This window comes from Falco punctatus, assembly GCF_963210335.1.
Source record: "Falco punctatus genome assembly, chromosome: 3".
NCBI lineage: Eukaryota > Metazoa > Chordata > Aves > Falconiformes > Falconidae > Falco > Falco punctatus.
Window position 1 is genome coordinate 1,420,247 of NC_137582.1, and position 22,382 is coordinate 1,442,628.

The 22,382-nt window shown below is 44.1% G+C and overlaps 1 protein-coding gene across 1 annotated transcript in view; it reads right to left on the reverse strand.

The window, feature by feature from the left end:
* Positions 1-2,784: 2,784 nt before the first annotated feature.
* The window catches only part of ST3GAL1 (ST3 beta-galactoside alpha-2,3-sialyltransferase 1), a 69,077-nt gene continuing 49,479 nt past the window's right edge, over positions 2,785-22,382 (reverse strand). Inside the window, exons 3-7 of the mRNA XM_080377897.1 lie at positions 19,184-19,380; positions 15,841-16,020; positions 9,620-9,665; positions 6,970-7,089; positions 2,785-5,178 (exon numbers count right to left, since the gene is read on the reverse strand). Coding sequence (XP_080234023.1) covers positions 5,005-5,178; positions 6,970-7,089; positions 9,620-9,665; positions 15,841-16,020; positions 19,184-19,380 — 717 coding nt within the window. The 3' untranslated portion in view covers positions 2,785-5,004. The remainder of the gene's footprint in view (positions 5,179-6,969; positions 7,090-9,619; positions 9,666-15,840; positions 16,021-19,183; positions 19,381-22,382) is intronic.

Consider the following 22,382-nt stretch of genomic DNA (forward strand, 5'->3'; position numbering starts at 1 on the left):
TGATTTACTGTCTGGGTGGATGGGGAGGCAGTTGGTAGTTGCTGTGTGACTCTGGAGTCTCTGATTATGTGGAAAAAGTAACCGTTCTGGGAAATGTCCTGTCTTAGTAGGAGTGTTAATGTCACAGACACAAATTCCCATACGGACATATTTCTATTCTGCCAGCCAAAGGTTACCTTAGAAACTAAAGAGTAAAGCAACATGGTGAGTTTCCTATAGGAGAAAATTAAACTGAAAACATAGAGATATACCTCTGCATAAAAGTACCTAACCTTGGAGAACTTTTCACTGTGGGAACTGCATTTTATTTCACATTGCCTGAAGATAACAAAATTTAATGAGATCTGTTCCCTGAAAGTCTGTAGGAAAGACAAGTGAAAACAGAGATTTTTAAAGGTGGCAAGGGACTCTCTTGCCTTTTCATTTGTTGAGTTTAATTGCTATCCTGAATGTGAGCCATCAAAGGTACCCATGCCACGAACTGAAACCATATTGTTCCCCTGTGGGTACTTTCTTTCTTCATTTGATGCTATAAGCAAAGTCCTTTGTCCAACTCCTGTGGTTGGTCCATCTGTCTGGTTGTTGATGTTGTCACTGCTCCATGTCTGACTGGTCTCAGGGGGTCTTCAGATTATAATTTTATGCAAATTACTTTCCTGACAAGATCATTTCAGATCTGGAAGCTGCATTTCAGTGTGCTTCTTCTGAGTGGACATGAAACAAAATGCAAAATTATTTTCAAGAGCAAGCTGTTCCCAAGTGTCATTTTGCATGGCTGAAGATGATAAAGGAGCATACGCTTCCTATTTTCTGTGCACGGTGGCAAGTATGAAGGTACAGAGCCACTGTGACAGTCTAGTTTGACAGCCATCCCAGGTCAGCACTCCTGCTTTCTCTGTTGGTAACAACCTTGTGAGCAGCCTGGTTGTAGAAACTCTGGGCAGAAAGCAGGCTTTGGGATCTGAAGTGACCTGGAGAGGATAGCTCCGCACAGTTCTGTGCCTCTGCTTCCCACTCGTTTTCAACAGGCGTGTTGCTGGCTGGGCTGCATCCATTAACAGTGGTTAGTATCTTACTGGTGCAGCATGTCTAGAGCCTGGGTTGAAAAGCAAAGCGTGAAAGAGCTCTGAAGAACTTGGTGCTCTGAAGATGCCACCAGTAAGCAGCTCTTACTATGACCATCAGACCATTGCCTATATCTGAATGGGAGGGAGCTTCCTGAGGTGCCCAGTGATGACTTCTTGAGTTTCTACCCCTAAGCAGCCAGGGTGGTTGCATTTCAACGGGCAGCTTGCATCGCTGCTAGGCCATCTACCCTACTCACTCCCTTACGCAATGAACTGAAACGGTGCACAAGGAAACTGAGCAGCTTATGAGGTCCACAGGAGTCTTCCTGTGCAAAGCCATGGTCATGCAGATGAAATGCTGTGGCATGCCGAAGTGATACCTGATCAAAGATGTCCATTTCCTAGATGGGGTTCTTCTAAGGGACAGCCTCAGCCACTTCATGGCTGAAGTGGTTGTGTGATCACAGCAGCTAAATTAGGCCCTTAAAATAGGGACCTGGCGTGGATCCTCAGCATCTCTCCTATGAAGGCAGCCAGGTCTGAGAGTCCCAGAGAACAGGTGAGCTGAATCTCTTCCCAAGTCACTGATTTCTGGGTCTGCCTTAATTTCCCTTATGTGTCACCTAGATTGAGCATAGATCTGTCAGGAGACCACAGGCATGTAAGGGTTAAGTCTTTTCTCCAGAGAGGCCTAGAGCTGCCTTAAGCTGAGCAGTGAGATGCCCGCAAACTCTCCAGCAGCCTGGAGCCTGAGGGATGGGTGGGAGGAAACTGGAATAAGGCTCTTATATGTTATTATGTGTTACTACACTGTTATGTGACAGATGAGGTTCTAGGAGACAATGGAAATATTGTGATAAGAAGAAGTGTGCACAGAGAGGAACACCTTTGATTTGATTGCAATAAAAAATTTATTTTGATTCATATCATACTGAAAAATTAAATAAATAAAATGTCAAAGAATGATTGAGTGAGACTCCCCACCATCAGAGAAAAAAATTTAAATTTATAATTGATCACTTAGTCAAAGCAAAATAGGAAAAAAATCTGGTCATAGGAGGAAAAAAGTGCTCAGGAGATTTGGCTTTGGTAAAAAACTTAACACACCCAAGGAGTCCTTCAGAGACTTTGCAGTGGTGGCAAATACAGTCCAAGAGTTTGAAGCCTTGACATGTTGCTAAATGTTTTGCTTTGTTGTTCTTCTTAACAAAATAAACCCACAAAGTTTCTAGCAGGAACACAGACAGTCTTCAACATTGGCAGTGGGAATTAATTCTTCCCTCAGTATCATCTGTTGGTTTCTCCTTATTCTGAAGGCATTTGAAACAGCAGCAAAATTGCGGAGAAACTGAGACCAAGATCTAACACAACAGTCAGTTGCCTAAAGGACTTTAGAAAAAGTTCCTCTGGAATAGAAATGTGATGGTATAGACTATCCCTTATTCTGCAGGTGGAGATGTCCACTCTCTGCTCTCCTCATACTCTGAAAAATAGACGTCAGTGGGGCACAGTTACTGCTTGCTGTCGGCAAGAAAATTAAATGGGAATTGCAGCTTCTTCCATGCTGAGGACACTAAGTCTATCCACAATAGTATGCACCATGATGTTTCATATGTGCTGGCAGAGGCAGAATATTCAGGGGAAAACTGGAAATTTAATTTGGACAGATTTGGACAGCTAAAGGAAACTTTCAGAACAACACAGACTAGAAGATAGCTGATTTTTTTTTTACCACTTTCTGTGTTCCCAAATTGCCACCTGTTGTTAAAAAAAAAAAAATCAATGGGATTTGGGTACCAAACCACCATGATTTTTCTTCCAAGTCTTTCTAAAAATGACTGGAACAGCAATGAAGTATGTCTGAATTACTGACTTCTGTCTATGAGAAAAAAAAATTAAAATATTTGAAGCTCATGACGAAAAAAGTATCTCTGACATCGAGCCACAGGGCGAAGATACCATCAGGGTCTTCCATGGAGTCTTTTTCCTCTTAAAGTTGCTTTGCTTGTATTACTGTGATATCTCACCAGAAGCATATTGATTAACAACAATTTAAACGGTGGGAATGCTTAAAACAAACAAACAAACAAACAAACAGATATGGTCCAGGTAGAAATGTTTCATTCTTTTACAAAGGGCACGTTGAAGACAGTAAGCCCATTGAATGTGTGACATGCAGGTGAGTTCTGCTGGCCACCACGCCAGGCAGGGCTTCTTGGCATGAGGATCATGAACAGGTCTCAGCACGATGATTTGAAAATCCTGCCCTTTCCATACAGCTGAACTGAGGGGTCATGCATGCAGAGCAAAGGGAGCTCAGGTCAATTAAAAATGAAATGAGCCATTTTTTCCTAGCCTGATCTAAAGTCCGTTGAAGTCTGTGGCAAGAACTCCATTGGCTTTACCAGAGCTGAAAACAGGTCAATATCCCATTTATCCTGTTCTCATGATATCGGGAAGAAAAAAACACCGCTCTCCATTCTTCACTACTTGAACTTTTTTCTTGGATTCATACTTTATCTGTCCTTGAGGATTAAATATGTTGATTCCAGAAAAAAAAATCTGTGGATATAAAACTTCCACTGTCACTTCCCTCCTCTTGCTGCCTAGCGGTACAGACATTAATTCACTCATTCCTCCAGAGAGGCACATAATTTTGAAGTCTGGCTTACACTGTAGGATCAGCTTGCGTAGATTGGCTCCTTGTAGGTGCTGATACAGGGCAAAAGATTCCTACTGTATTACTAGCTGATATCCCAACCCATGATATTTCTTCCATTTCAAATAGGGACCTTGTAAAGAGATACCACTTTCTAAATCTGTAAAAAAATAAGAAGTTTCCTTGGATCTTTCGGATATTTTCCCATTAAAAAAAAAAAAAAAAAAAGGTAAAAGCTACCTTTAAAAATTAGTCTCATTTGTGTCTGCTCAAAAGCAATATAGGAGCTGTTATTATTGGTTTTGACTACAAAAGTATACCACACGGAGGCTAAACTTTGGTTAATTTTCCCCCCTTTTATAAAAAAGTTTAATTTAGGGTTTGTCATCTTAAAAAAAAATCACATGTTGCACAATTATAAAAGGCACATATAAACGACTGAAAGCAAAAAGTCCACTTTCCATCCTTAAACAGATTAAATAAAAATGAGCATTCCAGAGTATTTTCAAAAAAAAAAAAAAAAAAAGAAAGAAGTAAGAATTATATATAACCAAACAAGACAAACAAACAAGTGGCTGAAAAGGCCATTTTTTTTCTGGAGTTTTCAGTATTGTTTTCTCTCTCATTATGGCTGCATAGGAAGCAATATTAAATAATATATGATCAGAGATGATTTCATCTGTATTTTCTAGATACTATCAATGCAGAATGAGGCGATGTTTGAAATATTTACTACTCCAGGCAACTTCATCCTGTTTTTCCTTAATACAGCATGAAACTAGAAGTAATAGAGGAAACAGAAGAGACAGTTCAAAAAGAACTGCAGAAGTGAATACATTTCTTTGAGGTAATCCTTACTATGATGTTCACAGCTGCCCTAGTGGGTCTCAAGTACCAGAAGTTGTTTTCACTCTTCTTCAAGGACCTCCTGCCTTACTTGAGGAAAGAATGGACACACAAACAGCAGCTCCTGTGCCCAGGTTTCCCCTAATTGCAACAGGCAGGTCCTTCATCAGTAATTCAAGAATCAAGCCATAGAGCCTAAGAAGAGATTCATTTATTCCCACAGCTGTTTGGTAGTTCCCAGCTATCGGTAGATAGGAAATCACGTGCAGCGTGGAAGCCAGTCCTCAGCCAAGCTCCCAGCAGTGAGCATCGCAGCAGTGAGACACTCCAAACCCACGCATTCAAACCTGGCTGGTGCCCAGATCATCCTCACTGAGCTTTGTTCTGCTGCATGTTGGAAATTGCAGCCCCCACTTCTCCCTGTGGCCAGGGTCATCTGCCCTTGAAAAAATTTATTTTTTCAATGGAGGCAAGAGTCAACGTTACGTTGAATTCAAAATCTCCATCGTGGACACCTGTCTTCCGGAAAGCCCCAGCTGAAGCGTTGTTTTCCCAGTAATGATGCCAGTGTCCTTTGCTGTCTGCTCCAAACCCGTACACGTTCACCTAGGAAGTGAGAGTGAACTAGTGTTACGGCCCAGAAAGCAATTGGTCCTAATCTAAAATGTTGAAGAAACTCTCTCGATTCTCAGTTTATCTATAAGCAGTGGCACTTGAGGACCTCGGTGGTGTGCCAAGCTGTTCTGCACGAGATAATGCAACCGCAGAATAACAGCCCAAGGCCTGCTCAAGAAACATTACATCCTAAGCTATGCTGAGAGCACCGCCAGACCTGAAAAAGAAATTTCTATCCGTGAATTCTTGTTCAGCAATATGAAAAACACATTCCTGTCCCCTAAGCATGATGTTTGACCTCAGAAGGTCAGTGGCTTGGGATGAGTATCTCTCTTCAGCTGATCAAGGCCACAGAGAGTGGGAAAAATTTGGGTTTGCTCCTAGTCTTCCAAATGATAACCCGTATCGATCCCCACATATATGACATTTGCAGTCCTTTCAGAGGCAGATGGATATCATGTTCTTCGTGTGTGCATGCCTACAGCCTTTCCTCTCCCAAAGGCTCGTTCATCGATGCCAATGCCTATCTTCTCTGATGGTAGAAGCCCAAACATCACAGTTGATTTATTTAAACTGAGTGGCAATATGGCTGAGTTTGAATGGGTCATTGCCCACAAAACAAGCACCCTAAGTCACCCAAACCTGGACCCACCGAAATATGAGTTGTTTAAAATTATTTTTGGCAATGTCAGAGCCTTGCTTATTGCCTGCTTAGCAGACCTGCCCATCCTATCTGCCTTGACTATGGAACGGTTTCTGCCAGCATAATTAGGAATATTTCCATCAGCTTTCCAAGCAACACAGGCCTAGGTGACAAAAGCTCTCTTTCATCAGCAGATCTGTGTCCAGGCCAGGGTTTTTGTCAGCATAATGATTTTTATCGCCCATGCTGACAGTCCCATGGTTGCAGGATTCTGTAGAGTGACTTGGCCTTACACTAACTAGCTAAGTCCCCAGTCACCTAGGTGCCCCTCATATCACCCAAGCCCGGGAATTTCCTCAAGTGCAGGAGCAGAGACATTTACCATAATTTACTGTATAAACCCACAATCTTGGGTTGGAAAATACTGCATTTCCCAATTCGGCTTATGTAAGAGTTGGTGATCAAAGTTCTTCAGGTGGGATTATGTTTAAGATTTAAGATATCCAAGTGGAGGCACCTGAGCATCCATTACAGTCAGTGGCAACTCAGGCAGCACAGACACTGGAAAACAGCTCCCCTGATGTCCTGCCAGGAGGTTTGCTGTCTGAATCGGCCTCTGGGCTCCACTGATGAGACAGATAAGACCTCAATGCAGTTGCCCAAATGTAAGCGTCATTTTCAGTGTCCTTGAGTACTCAGTACAGGCAGGTGTCACACAAGGCCAAGAGATTCACGTTTTTCTGACCTGGCAGCTGGAGGCAGGGGACAGGCTCAGGGGGCTCTTGGTGCCATAACAGCGAGACAAAATCTAACTGGGACTTCCACTAACAAGACGGGCACAGACACCATCCATATTCAGATGTCTTTTGATATCAAGTGGAATGCCACTATTTACGTTTAATTGTATTCCTCTGGAATGCATCTTAAACCCTACCACTTGCTGACATGAAAAAAGTCCATCACTGCCAGCTGAGCATATCTGCATGACTGAGGAGCCTGTACCTATTTGAAAAGCAAACGGCAGAGACAGTGGAGAGGGGGAAATAAAGGGCGAGCGAGAGGCCAGGGCATATTCCTGGCACTTCTGTGCGAAATGTCCTGATTTTTTATCCATATATGTAACCACAGCCAGACTTTACCTCGTCGCATACGTGGAGTGCAAACACCAAAGACAGAAGGCCTGTGGAGGGGTATCTCCCATGATGCTGGAGCCAGTTTTCATAGACATATTTCATAAAAGCTGGATTATAAACCAGGATCTAAGCAAAATCAGAGAAAGACTCATTAGTGAAATATCCTGGAAAAAAACAATGGTAGCATGTTATCGCTAAAGAACACCAGCATGGGGCAGGGGGGAGAAAGGAATAACAGCTATTCCCTGAGGGCAGGTGAAAGGGAAAAATGAGGTCCCGTACCTAAAGTGCATTCAGGAATGTTACCCATGTGTAATTACACGTGCATAATCCTCCATTGCTCTTGATACCCTACCTGCTCACACTAACGTAAATCCTAGGTGACTCCTACTGGAACCAGTGGGTATGAAATGGCACAAGTGAGAAGAAAATTGGGCATTCAGCTCTTCCTGTGGCGTCCTGCTGAGAGAACAGGCTGTGGGGAGCTGGAGGCCTGGGCAAGGCAAGCGTAAGATGCCATGGCAGATTTCATAGCATCATAGAATCATTTAGGTTGGAAAAGACCCTTAAGATCATTGAGGTCGACTGTAATTTGGATGGGAACGTAGGAGCAACCGCATCTTCTGCAAAATACGCCAACCGTGTTTGGTATGCCTATAGGTACAGGTCTAAGGAGACCAGGGGTCAGGTGTACACTGTCAGGAAGCCCGTCAGGTTTCATCAGCTGCATTTCTCCTGTTTCTCAAACATGCTGTTTTTCTGTGCTTTTTTTACAAGACATAAATTTCACTTGGTTATCTCCAGGGGAAATTAAGAGGCAATCTAATGGAGTCAGAGCACTTAAGATCAGGCCTGAGTGTACAGTAAATCCAGAGTGGTAGGAGCCCTTGGTTTCAGCCCCCTCCCCTGAATGAAGCAAAGAGAGGCTTTTCCCTCCATGCTGCGTTTGTAATTAGAGTGACAGTGTTCCAGTGCTATCTGGTTAGCTGCAGGGATTTTCCTTTTTACAAAGCCAGAGGTTAATTGCTGCTATTGTATCGGTGTGTAATCACGTCTCACAGGGTGTTGGGCATTGCATGGCGTGGGAAGCAATACAAGCTTCTCATCGACCTGCTGGGGAAGCTGCTGCATCACGCCGGTCGTACCCTGGGCTGGTGCTACTCAACTGTGACATAAGTTTTTTAACAACCTGCCCTAGTGCTTCTCACAAGGGTTTGCAGAGGTTATTGTGTTCCTCACCACAGGCAGGGATGAGCCAAGTGATTATTTCATGCCCCCTAGAGTTCCATGGTTTGAAGCACAGGGATATAAACTGACGCTGGTTAAAGGTCTCACCTGAAGCCTTAGGCAAAACCTGGCCTCCGGGATGAAGGCACGTGCTTGAATCTGTAATTTTAATACTCTGGGGCTAAGGCCATTTTTTACCGGCCCTTGAGACATTAGGAGCCTCAGCTCCTTTGAAAATGAGCCTCTCGAAAGGCTGAGAGAACGAGACTTTTATTTTGCTGGTAGATCTGTGGAAGAGGAAATCATTTTCCTCTCCCTACGTAGCCTGCCTTGGTTAAGTCCTCAAACTATGCAGCTACAGCAACAAAAGTTTTTGCATGGTGGCTACAGATCCAACACGGGAATGACCCTTCTGCCCCGTGGAAAATCCTGCCTCCAGCAGTAGGGCATCTATTCAACTGCAGCAGGCTTGGGCAATGAGTCTGTGTGCGTGGGATGGACTCTCTTCTGATCACTCTAGGGTGGGCACCAGGTTTGTCCATGCTTCCTCAGTGTTTTCAGAGAAGTGAAGTCCCCTGACTATTGCTTTCTGCACATCCACACTATGAAATAAAATGTGTCAGGCGTGTCTCGTTAGACTTGAGGCAAGTGGCATGGCACAGATCCTGTCCACATTGCTCAGTTCTGTCCCTGTGCAAAACAGGGTCTGTTCCCTGGACTGTGCTGTCCCCCAAACCTTGCTTGAACATTGCCTAGGAGAGCGTTAATACACCTGGGACAAAACCAGCATGAACCTGGTCTGAGCCCAGTCTCCAAGCATGTTTAATTGGGTACAGATATTTATTACAGCTGTGGGCTAACAGCCTTCCCCACGAGCCATTGACACCATCATGAATTCTTCACTGACTTGAAAACACGCAGCTTTATTTGTTCAGAGTTCACTTAGCTCCTTATTACAAGGAACTGATGCAGGAGCGAGAAACATCTTTGGTGTTCAAATAGTCAAATGATTTGAAAAAAAACAACTCCAGAGGCTCTCCACAGCTCAAGGTGTTATTACATACCAATGACTGCAGTGGGTGGGAAGAGAGCAATTGCTGTGGAGGGAGAGCACCTGGCCAACAGTGCACCCTTAAATCTCCCTGAGCAGTACCAGAGGAAGAAACGCAACCTTCAGAACAGCGGTAATGCAATGGCACAGTCACAGGAGCAGGCTCTTTCTAACCTCAGTTATCTAGCGGTTGATCTATGGCCTGAACGGCACACAGGAGCTAAACCTTCAGCTTATCTGAGCCTTGTACAGTATGTGTGTTTTGGTTGCAGTTTTTATGAATGTCAAGGGGTTCCTTGGATACTTGCAGTCTCACAAAGAACGCAAAAGACCGAGAAGTGGATTAGCAGAACAAATTCAGAAACCAGCATTACTCACCTTTTCTTTTTTGACTTTGATTTTCCGTGGAACTGGAACGTACGTGCTGTTAAAAGGAAAAAAAAAACACCACAAAACCAACAACTAAACAAAAACCACGAAAATTAATAAAAGCCCAAGATATTAACATTTTCATGTATTTCCAAAGAAAGAAATAATATTTTTCCTATACAGTAATAAATTCAAATTCTTGGAAAGTAATAAATGCAAGAAGTTTTTGGAAAATGAGCCTGCAATTAAGTAATACAGCATGAAAACCTAGCTGTCATTGAAGCAAGTTCATAGGAAGCCGTGAGATTCTAAAATTTTACAAGTTAATTACTGACAATAGGACACAACAGATGTAGTTGACAATATTGACAGTAGACTCAATATTACGTGGAGCCTATGACTTCTAATCCTTGGATCATGACTGTTGCAGTCTTTGCACTTTGACGGCAGGAAGGGCTTTCTGTTTAACTTCATGGCAGAAAAACCTTCTCCCAAGAGGGTGAGACTTTTCCCCTCATAATACTGGTAGCTACTGCATGATTTTCAGGGTAGGTGGTAGCAGAGTTCATAAGTTCTGTGCTTGTGTGTAACTTGGGCATTCCCAATACACAGCTCCTCAGCAGCAAGCCATTCCCCTCCTCCCCAGGGGGATGCTGAAGGCTTCCTACAGTTCCCAGCATAAAACTTCCATGTCATACCTTATGACTGGGTCAAAATCACGAGTCATGTCTTGAAAACAAAAAAATCTTTTCTTCCCCATGTCTCATGCATAGTGATTGCTGGCATTGCACAGATCATCATGAGTGCTGTAAAAAAAATATCTCCCTGGGTTTGTTTCAAGTGAAAAAACTCTGGTGAACTGGCCTCATAATTGGAACATATCCCAAAATATACCCTGCAAACTTTTAGATGGTTGTGGTAAATCGCCAAAGCCTTCCATTACCTCAATCTAAATGTTTTCACTTGATTTTTGTTAACAATAAGGTTCCTGTCATTAAGGCTTTGTTTCTTTTTGAACCATGGATCATCAGCACTTTGAAACATTAGTCTCAGTCTTCCCAAACCAGTGATGACCTGGCAATGTCCTCATCTCCGTATGTACTTCTGGGCATCCCTGACCTGTGATAACTGCTCTGGGCTGGATGCAGTGGGAGAGGTGTCTGGTGGGCTCCAGACTCCTGAGATGTGAGACAAGGTGTTAATGGGGAAAAGGGCACCCATGCAGACTTCTTAATCTGCTGTCAGCAAATCTGCACTTGGATCTGCTTCCCACACCTGACCTTGATCAGCTAAGTCAGCAGAAGTAGGCTTTGTGATCCCATGTGATCCCATGTCCTTTTTGTGGTTATGAAGACAAAAAAGGGCTTCTTTGCTAGTAAAATTTCCTCATTAGTATATAAGAAATAGCCAACATTTTCCAAAAAGGTGATGTGGAGGAAACAAGACAGGATAGCTAGGTACAGTAGAAGACCAAAGACAACAGTACGCAATGTTCAAGACAGTATTTGCAGACAGCTCTGATCCAACCAGGAGTCTACTGTAGTTCTTGTCAGATGACACGTTAGTCATTTTAATCATGGGACATCTCATTTTTTCGGAAGCAATATCCAAGCCCTGCTGTCACTTGGCTGCAGAATTTCATATAACCACATGGAAAGTATCGGCACGCTGATTAAGGCCAAATGGAGACCTATGCTGTTATAGTCATGTAAAACCTGGGCTGCATAGCAGCAAGGGAGCCAGTAAGTACCACACAGGAGCGGGACAGAGGGAAGCCTATGATGAAGGTGGCTACAGGTGGAATACATGTAATTTGGAAAACATCTTCTATGAGCCACTTTGCAGGGCTCTAGTGAAGCCTGTCATCATTACTGGCCACCTCGTACGGGGTATTTACTGTACCCTTGAGCAAGGTGGAAGATATGAAACATTTTAAGAAAAACAAAAATTGCTTTTTCCCAAACCAAGCAGAGGTACATAGAGCTTTTTTTCATTATGGAGATTCCTAAAACACTTGCAGAAGGCAAGTTAAGGCAACTAGGCTAAATATATGACTGATAAGGGCCTGAAGGTTTTCTATCCCAGAAGGCTTTTCTTGGCTTTTCTGGGATAATGCTCAGTCTTAGAGAGCCACTTTGAAATGGGACATCCATCAGTCAAACTGGATGTTTGAGACAATCATTCACTTATCAATTCAATCTAATATTAAGGACATCTGCAGTGTGGCTTTTGTTTTAAACCATTAAAATGGTTTGAATTATAATACTTCTGGGAGAAGAACATGATTAATTCACAAGTTTTGAGTCCTGTGTAAAAATCTAAACAATACAGGCTGCTTATCTTTTTAACTATGAGTGCACTTAGATTCTTCTTAATCTAACCTCAATTGGTACTGTGCAGCCTGTGCAGAAGGCATGGTGGCCATGCAGGTCAGGGTAAGCAGGTAAGTATTTCTTCTCTTCTAAAATACCATATCTCTGATGGGTTTTATTTTTATTTCATGTCTTCTCCCCTTTACAAATACACAGTCAACAATTTCCTTAAACACTGTATCTGACAGTGAGTGTTTAATGTGTGCTTATAGGTTTATTCCACTATCATATTACATATATTTTTGTGATTTCTGTGCTTATGATGTTCCAGTTTTATTATTCCAGCATGTACCAGCTTATCAATTATGTAATTTCCCTGCTTTCAGTATGGCAAAAATCTTAAAATATTGGTATTTCTTCCATGTGGTTAAATACTTACACACGAATTTATACCAGATGTTTACCAAGCCCATGTATACAAACTAATCATAAATAGATAATATATCCTGTACTTTATTAAGTGAAGATATTTTTCTTTTCATGTGCTGTGATTGCCTTGTAATCAACCAGTTACACGTTCCTGATAGGCTGAGGGCTCACCCAACTTGCAGTGCAGACCTCAGACCACAGGAAGTGCCTGGACCTTTCTCCTGGGGCAGACCTACCTGAAAAATGTGCGCCTACGTGGAGGATGTCCTGCAGCAGGTAGCTGAGCTGCAGGAGGTGGTGAAAAGGCTGAGTAACATCAGGGAAGGCTGAGAAGGAGCTAGATAGCTGGTTCCGAGGGCAGTGGACCCAAACAGCCCAAACCTCCCCAACGGCACAGAAGGGAGAGGGGGCAGTAATGCAGAAGAATGGAAGCTTGCAATGGCAAGGACCTGCAGGAGGAAGACACTTTCCCCAAATTTCAACCAGCCTGGTATTTGTTGAAGGGACAACACAGAAGGGCATAAGCAATCCAGGAAGTTTCTGGAATGCATTGATGATAACTTCCTTCTCCAAGTAATAAAGGAGCCAACGAGGAGAGGTGCCATGCTGGATCTTGTTCTCACCAACAAGGAAGGGTTGGTGGGGAATGTGAAACTCCAGGACAGCCTTGGCTGCAGTCACTGTGAAATGGTGGAGTTCAAGATCCTTAGGGAAGTGAGGAGGGTGCACAGCAAGCTCGCTACCCTGGACTTTGGGAGATCAGACTTTGCTTCTTCAGGGATCTACTTGGTAGAGTATCATGGGATACAGCCCTGGAGGGAAGAGGGGCCCAAGAAAACTAGTTAATACTAATTTGCAATAGTTTGGCTTTTTTTTCACCCACACTTGTGTCTACATTGGAGAGACATGGATTTGACAGGTGGACCACTTTGTGGATAAGAAATTGGCTGGATGGTCGCTCTGAAATTATTGCAGTCAATGGCTTGATGTCCAACTGGCAGAGAACGGGTTGAGAGCAGCCCTGAGGAGAAGGACTTGGGAGTATTGGTTGACAAGAAGCTCAGCATGGCCTGGCAATGTGCCCCTGCGGCCCAGAAAGCCAACCGTGTCCTGGGCTGCATCAAAAGTGTGACCAGCAGGTTAGAAGGATAACTCCCCCTCTGCTCTCATGAGACCCTACCTGGAACACTGTGCTCAGCTCTGGGGTCCACAGCATAAGGAGGAGATGGACCTGTTGGACTGAGTCCAGAGAAGGGCCACGAAGGTGATCAGAGGGCTGGAGCCCCTCCCTCTCCTGTGAAGACAGGCTGAGAGAGCTGGGGTTGTTCAGCCTGGAGAAGAGAAGGCTCCGGGGAGACCTTAGAGCAGCTCCCAGTACCTAAAGGGCGTCTACAAGAAAGCTGGAGTGGGGCTGTATACAAGGGCATGTGGTGATAGGACAAGGGGGAAAGGCTTTAAATGGAAAGAGGATAGATTTAGATTAGATATAAGGAAGAAATTCTTCACTATGAGGGTGGTGAGACACTGTCCCAGGCTGCCCAGAGCAGCTGTGGGTGCCCCATCCCTGGCAGTGCTCAAGGCCAGGCTGGACGGGGCTGGGAGCAACCTGGGCTGGTGGAAGGTGTCCCTGCCCATGGCAGGAGGGTTGGAATGAGATGATCTCTAAGGTCCCTTCCAATCCAAACTGTTCTATGATTCTATGAACTTTACCACTGCAACCCACTTGCTGGCACTTCTGAAGGTAAATACTCGCTAAAAAATAGTGAACCGCTTTGCAATCTGGACACAGAGCAGTGACAGTGATACAAACACAGATGGGTGAAGATGGCAGTAACTGGTCCTTTGTGGGCTCCTTTTCCGAGCACAGGCACAGATATAACAAAGATGCCGCAAGGGGCTTCATTCAAAGTCTATTGAAGGCAGCTGGGAGCTTTCCATTGCTTCTCATAGGACTTGAATCCAAGTTGAAGGGCAGAGGTTCTCAACCTTTTTTATCAATACAACTTCTAAAAGAAAAAAAAAAAAAAGCCTTGCGAAAAAGGTGATTATTTTTAGCCAGTTTTCTAAGTGGGCTGATTTTTTCCAGGTACAAGAGTGTCCTGAAGATGATTTTTTTAAAAGACAACTTATAACTGTATATATTAAGTGCTGGTGGCAAAAAAAGTTAAAAAAAGACTAAACCACATTTGTTACAAGTTAGGAGAATCTTAATAAGAAATGAAAAGACTCTAAAATGCATTTGCAAAGAGAGAAAAGAAAAAAGAAATAAAACTCCATTTGTTAGCCTGTCAAAAAATATTCCCTAAAAATGCAAAGTGGGTCTTACACCCAGTCAACAGGGTCATACTTCTCCAAGATTTTAATTTTTTGAGACTCTGAAATTGGGAAAAAAGTTGAATGTCTTGAAATAGTTCTCTCTGGAATAAAGTAATGTGATCTGCTCTCGCTGTCTATGTGTGGCAGGGTGTCCCCAAGCAATCCCACAAGGCTGTGGATTTATATCCAGCAGATAACCTCACACACAGTACAAATGTCACGTATTTCATTCTCTGGATTAGGAAAAGCCATCTTACAGGAAGGGAGAGAATTTGCTAGCAGGCATCAAGCAGGAACATGCGTTTTGTCCACATTTCTAATCCTAGTGCTGTTATAGATGCATTAAGCAGGGCAACATTTACTTCTGAAACACTCATAAAGAAGGAATGGAGACTAAATACCAGCATGGCACATTATTGCCAGGTAGAAGACATGAATTTAAGGCTAAGGCACACAGGTGACACATAAAACAATAGCATCTACTCTGCACAGATCTCGATCACATTCCACCAGGGAAGACAGACCAAATTCCTGATCAATGTGTCCAGGGGATGTTGCTGTGGATGGGGGACTAAGTGCTGTGATGTGCTTCTGCTCTCACTGCATTGCATGAGCAACCTGCACATCCCTCTCTGCCTCCTTGTCCTCTTCTGCAAGCTGTGTAATGTATGTTGGAGGACCACTCGGCCACCCAAGTGTCTCAGGTGGAATAATCCATGTGTCTAGGACCATGATATATGAATAACCCACCAAATGCCTGATTCAGCAGATGGCTTTCTGAGGGGTGCATCTAGGTATGGACATGCTGGCTGCACTCACTGTACTCCCAAGGGACTAGAGAGAAGAAGGATGAGCAGAAGCCCAAAATGACACACTGAACCCCAAAGCCCAGGAAGCTGCTGCTCAAACTGGCTGCCTTCAGCAGCAAAACCTCCCTTTTTCATTTCTCTGAGACCTGTGAAGAGCTGGATCTCAATCTTCACCTCAAAGACTTCACTATATCATCAAACTTTTCCTGGAAAGCAAGTGTTCAGGGCTGAACTCTGACCTGAAAGGGTCTATGAAGCTCCCCTAGGCCTTATCAGCAGCAGGAATTTGCCCAGCGAAGGCTTTTATCTCCTACAGCAACATGAGATGCAGGAGCTCCCGACCCTTCAGCGGGTCCTTACTCACAAGTTGATGGTGCCTGTGGTGAGAGCGGTGACAACCCAGCGTAGGTCCAGTGTTTTGAAGGGGATCAAGATCATGCTCACATTTTCTGCCAGCTCTTTGTAGCTCTCGGGGTAAACGAAGTGGTGAGTGGTCTTGCTCCCGACATCTGATTCATAGCCAGCGGTGGGAGCACGGTTCATTCTGCAACCCAAAAGTAAGACGTGAGAGAGTGAAGCAGGAAAGGAATTAGGTAGGCACAAACACATGTGAGTCTTCCCCAGATCTTTTGCTTAAGGTGACAGGAAAATGCTGCTATGTCTGAGGAGATTGCTCTATGCAGGCTCTTCAGACAGCCTGGACAGGGTGCAGGGGTCCTTAAGTAGGCTGAAATATCCATCACCCATACGGATAAATTAACACTAAATGAAAGCTGAGATAGTGTGGGATTCCTTGGACTGAATGGGAATATCTACCAAGCAGGTGCATCTCTGAGCACATCCCTGTGTTCCCTTTATAGTCAATGAAGAGCTGGTCAAAAGAGTGGTGAGTCCTTGAGGACACATCTCCCTTCATCCTAATGCTGCAGCCTCCAGTAGGTAAGAAAAACATTGCTCTAAAGTCCATCAGCTTGACTTCTTGCAGTTTCATTCTCCCCTGTGTGTACAAGTATATTTGGATGTTGCGGATCAAGGTAACAAACCACGTTATGCGCGACGAGAAGCAGCAAATATTTCGTACGGTCCTCCCATGAAAAGTCACCAAAGCCACAGAGACAAATCCAGGACCTGCTGCTGACACTTACTCAAACCTTACTTTGAAGTATGTCCTCCAACTCTGGTACACCTGCTTAGGGTGACTGCAGGCATGCATAGTGTGCTTTAGGTAACGCTGGGGTCAGTGCATGAAGAGCTGCCCAGGGCCCACCAGGGCTCAGTCAAAATACATTGGCCAAACAGGGCTACCTTCTGTTGGGCAGACCGGGGAGCAGGGTGGGGGTTTTTGAACTCAGGACTGCAGAAATACCTCTGCACTTGTGTTCACTTCTGAAAGCAGATCTGGGGACACATCAGCAGCTCCTTCCCTGGTGCATTAGCTCCCTGCTGGGAGAGATTTGCATGTTTCTGTGGTACAGTGTATTGCAGGTTAGAGATCTACCAAGTGGCTCTGGCTGACCTTGCATGAATCCATGATGCTGTGCAACACCATGGAGAAACCCCCAAGCAGGCTCTAGGCAGAATGAGGTTTCTCTGCAGCCCAGTGGAGTCTTCTGCAGACACATTAGCTCAGCTTCTGGCAGCAGCGCAAGGGAGGACAAGAAAGGATGTAGCTGACAAGGTGATGAGGAGCATCATACATTGCCAGACAACTTGCTGCCCTGGTCACTGATAATGGGGTGAGATAAAATCTGTTTATCAAGTCTATGCCAGGCTGTGGTATTGCAGTGCTCCCCCAGGTGAATTAATTAAGTTGCTTCTAACTCCCTCAAAGGGAGTTATTAGTGTCAGTAGAACAGTTGTTACTCACAAGCCTGGTGGACTTGTTACTGAGTTATCCTCTTCCCTGCCAGTGACCCACGCTGTACTGTGTAGAAATACTAGTAAAGCTAGTAGAAATACTAGAAACTTGCTATGTTTTATTTTGAGACGAGTCAGTCTAAGGTATAAACTATGGGTTTTTCTTTCCTTCAGGATAAAGCCAAGGATGGTATCTTAGTTATCTTACTCACAACCTGCTGCCAGGTCTATGTACCTTCCCCACAATCCACGGTAGGGCTGGCTGCATGACATGGCAGAAGGCAGAGTTCACCCAGTCTCAGCAGGAAGGACTGAGCAGAAATTTCCTTCTGTCGTGAAGGTAGACAGTTAAACAAATGAAAGTGGGCTGAAACATGGTGTTTAGAAGAAATGGCTGTATTGCCAGAGCATGTGGAAGTGAATATTAGGTCACCAGAGATTTTGTTTGTTGGATTAATGCACAGAGGGGTCACCTTCTGTGCACAAATTTCCACAGTGAATCCTAAAACCTTGTGCCACCCCTTCAAATCTGGCTTGATATTGCTAAAATATAAATCCAAGAATGGAAGGTTCAGTTCCAAGTCAGAGAGAGATTTTCCCTTGCCAGGGATGCGCAGCTATGGGAAGGGCAAGGTCTCAGAGCAGAAGCACACGTCTGAGTGCATTACTCTTCAGTTAGTACTCCATAAAATAGCTTGTGAGTCTAGCAAAGCCTTTTCTGCATGAATCTGGAAACATAAGCCAGGCAAGATAATAAAGTCCACTCGGCAATGGGGCTATCTCCATAGTGAGGGGCACGGAGTTAAGTGTGAATGCACCTCAGCTGCCTCACATTTGCAACTTGCAGGACTAACGTCAAGGGCTCTTCCCTTTCCTTCATGGGTCTGAAGACCAAGCTGGCTGCCTCTGCCTTTGGGGAGGTACTTTTGGAAGAAAGCAAGGCACACAGCTGAAGGAAGCAACTCCTGAAGTGATTCATCATGAGCATTTAGATGCCATCTGAAGACTCTACAGCATGTCCAACCCACAAAGGAAGCCAAGTGGCCTAAGGTGACTTAACAGTTCAGATAGTGTTGATCGTCTGATTCACTCTTGACTTCAGTGCACAGCTTCCTACTAAAGGTTATGTTAATTCTGAGAGTATAATCCCACACGTGGTGTTTTCAAAAGCAAACCCCCCCTTCCAGGCTGCCTGACCTGCACTGAGTTGCTCCCCAGATTATGCTGTACTGGCACCTGCGGTGTGAAAGCTGGACAATGCATTGGAGATGAATTTAGTCAGCCCAGGTATCTTGGCTGCCCTCTGGGTGATTAGCTCTGCTTACCTAGTTCCTGATTGCGTTTCAGTGGGACAAAAGAGCCAGCCTTCATTGTCTTGAAAGGAAGAGGGAATGGGACCCTTTACAAAGTGGTTGTAGCCCACCAATTGCATCCTGTCTATTGCAAAGTGACTTTGGCTTTCCCACCCCACCATCGCTTAAGAATGAACCAGTGCCATAACGTAAAATCTGATACAGTCAATTAAGTGTGTAAAAGAACACTTGTAGTACTAGCTGCAGAAATAACTTTTACTCGAAACCGCAGGTTTTTTCAGGTGTATTTTTAAACACAAGCAAGTATGGATAGTGCAAAACAAGCTATGGTATCAAAACCTATTAATGCTTTTTTCCAAGCTAAAACATAAGTTCGTATCTCCAACACACATAGCTTACAGCCCTAGCACTTAGATTTGAACTAAGTACCAGATTTCACAAGATAGCCCCTGAAATCTTGTTTGCTTACTTGTCCCCAATAATACCAGTGAATCTCAAACAACAGAGACATCTGGAGCCAAGGTGATGGCTACTCACCTGAGCACAAAGTCATGGGAATCAATATCTTGGCCATACTGAGATTGCAGAAGGTTGCCAGAGTTGCCCACGACAGCACATCGTCTGCATGTGTAAGTGCCTTGCTCCTGCAGCGGATCCCCATCCCCCGGAATGATCTCAAACAATTCCTTGAGCGTTTCATTAATATTCTTCGGAGTTTTCTCTCTTTGCAATTTCTGTTAGGGAGAATAATCACGCCAAGTTACCAATATAGTTAGATTTTCCATGAGCAAGATGTAGCTTCAAATGTCTTCTCAAAAACCATTCTTGCATCTACCTGCAGACACTGTCTCCTGCAGTATGTGTTACACATTGGGAGCAGAAATGTGAACTTAAAAAAAAAAAGTGGAAAATCTCTTCCCATTAATTTTCTTAATTTGGTTCCTTTCCTTCTCCTTGGATTCCCACACCCCTCCAGTCTCTCTCTAGCCATGATGGAACAGATCATGAGTTTTCCCCAAGGCTGACCTTAGCAGAATAAATATTCCTCTGGTGTCTATAAACCTAATCCCACCGTGGGCCAGACATCATAGATTCATAGAATGGTTTGGGTTGGAAGGGACCTTAAAGAACACCTAGTTCCATCCCCCCTGCCATGGGCAGGGACACCTTCCACCAGATCAGGCTGCTCCCAGCCCCGTCCAGCCTGGCCTTGAACACTGCCAGGGATGGGGCACCCACAGCTGCTCTGGGCAGCCTGGGCCAGTGCGTCACCACACTCAGGGTAAGTATCTACTGTTAGAACATGCATAACATTTATTTTAACCCTCCTAGGAAGGAGAGAAGAGTCTCAGGGAACCTGATGGAGCACAGAAGTGGCTGACATCCTTTCCACAAATTTTTGCATATGCAAAGAAGTGGGAGTGGGAGATCTTATTGTTGCAGTTTTGGACTGTGGAAGAATCAGCTTCTACAGCAATAGGAAAATACAGTAAAGTAGAATTAGCCCTGAGGGCTGGATCATCTAAAAAAATCTCCAGGATGAAGAAAACCACCCGGACCTTGGTCATTGTGTCTGTTGCCATGGAGGGAAACTCTTTTGTAGCAACTCTGTGGTGCATGGTGGAAACAATGGCTGGAATTGGGAAGGTACAAGCAAGGTGCAGGGCAGGTGACAGTCAGACACTCCCTTTCTGGAACTCTTGTCTCTGAGGGCTACTAAAGAGGCTGGGAGTGTTGGCAGGCTCACAAAAACCATTGCCCACCCTTGTGGTGCCACTGGCTTGCAAGCTCACAAAGGGAGAATGTGTCCTAAAATCTGCCAAAAGGCTCTGCCCTTGTTCTGCCAGCCCAGGGCAAGGGAAGACAGGGAGGGAGAGAGGAGAAACACGTTTCACACCACTCCCAGCAACGCCCTGGGGTAATTTGACTTTAGTTTCTGGTGCATTCCCCTTGACTGCACCAGGAACTGTTAATCCTTCTCTCTTTCTGTCACACACATACACAAACAGATGCATCACCGTAATTTTTGTTTAAATTTCATGCTGTCTCTTTGCAGAACTATGTAAAGCGACCTTATTTGAACGAAACTGAACAGGTCTGTCGAGCTCAGAGCGACAACATTGGGGCCAAGAACTTGAAACAGAGCAGACAAAGAAATGTTGCATACATAGACTTGATCTGCCTGCTAATCGTTGCTAGCCTATACACGTATAGATGGACTGCACAAGGTGATCAGGATGCCAGGTAATTAGGATGCCCAGCCAAGCACTGTCATTATTACCACATATGTCAGTATTCAGTGGATGGCTCAATTACTTAAGTGAAAAAGGTTTTCTTCTAAATTTGCATGTGATGCTACAAACACATGTTCACATATCTAAATTCTTGTGTATTCTTTATGAATCCAACCTATATATATGTTCTCTTTCTGTAAAGGTGAGCTGACTTTAACTGTCTTTAAGAAATGAAAGGGAAAACCACCAAACATGCAGCAAAACATTTTTAAGAACATTTATTCTGGCGGAAAAAAGCAAAGCCCCAATTCTTGAACTGATTTTGCCTGGGAAAATTCAGATGAAGAAGGATATTTTCAGAAAAATTCTAAGTACCTTAGCCCCCTTTAGAGTTAAATTGCCTTTTCAGCCAGAATGATAGCATCAGGAAAGGAAAGGACCTGGAGTGCTGACTTCTGTTTGATGCATTATAATGGTAAGAAACATTATTGTGGATAGGCACCTCCGTTTACCCAGGCAGGGATCTGCCTTTTTCTTCTGTTACGCTGCTGTTCCTCTAGAGTAACTGCTGCAACAAGGCCAAAACATGGGCACCAGCACCAGCCTGAAGGCAGGACACCATCACCCTGCGATCCCTCGGCTGTAGGAAACTTCCACAGCAGTTAGAGATCCCCTCAGTGACCTCAGATAAGATGATGACCTTAGGGGACTGTGTGCTGAACATCCATACATTAAGACATCCATCCTTAACTCATTAAAAGTGCTCTTGTTTTATTTTCCTCAGTGATTATCTGATCCAGCCACACTTTTCAGGCCTAATCTTCAACCAGCACTGGTTAGTCTGACATTTCAGCAAAAGAGAGTAGGCAATGAAGCTGGTTAACTCCAAGGCAGATACAGCTTTTTAAAGTTCAGACTCAATGTGCAGCCAGTTTCTTATTGCACAATGTTTACTTGACTTCTTGAAAAAGACCGTTTTAATAGCGCTGCAATTACAAGCGATTATAGTTCACTTTCCCACACCAAATTTTTGTCCTTTTTTTTGAGTAATGTGTTTGGTTTTGGTTTTTTTGTTTTTGTTTTTGTTTTTTTTGTTGTTTTTTTTTTTTTTTAACAAGCCCAGCAGTCTGGCCTTTCTTATAAATCAACAAAAGCTCTGGGTGAAAGTCTGTCCGTGCTGTGCAAGGCAGAGCCGTAGCAGTACCACGTGGCTCTGCGGGGACAGCATCCTCCCTCCAGGTGCTGTAGATGTGTGCCAGCGATATCTGTATGGATATAGCTGCTAGAAGTGGGCTTAAATACACTAAAATACCTGACCTCTGTGTCCTGAGTGAAGTGGCTGCTTTTATCAGAAGTCTGTGCAAGCAACAGCTATCTCTAAAGATGCAGTTTAACCTCTTCGCCAAACCCCAAAAGAATCCTAACCCACCTTGTGTCTACATCTAAAATATCACTAGATTGCTTAACACTCCAGCTCCTTTCCATAAAATGTTTGGCTGGCA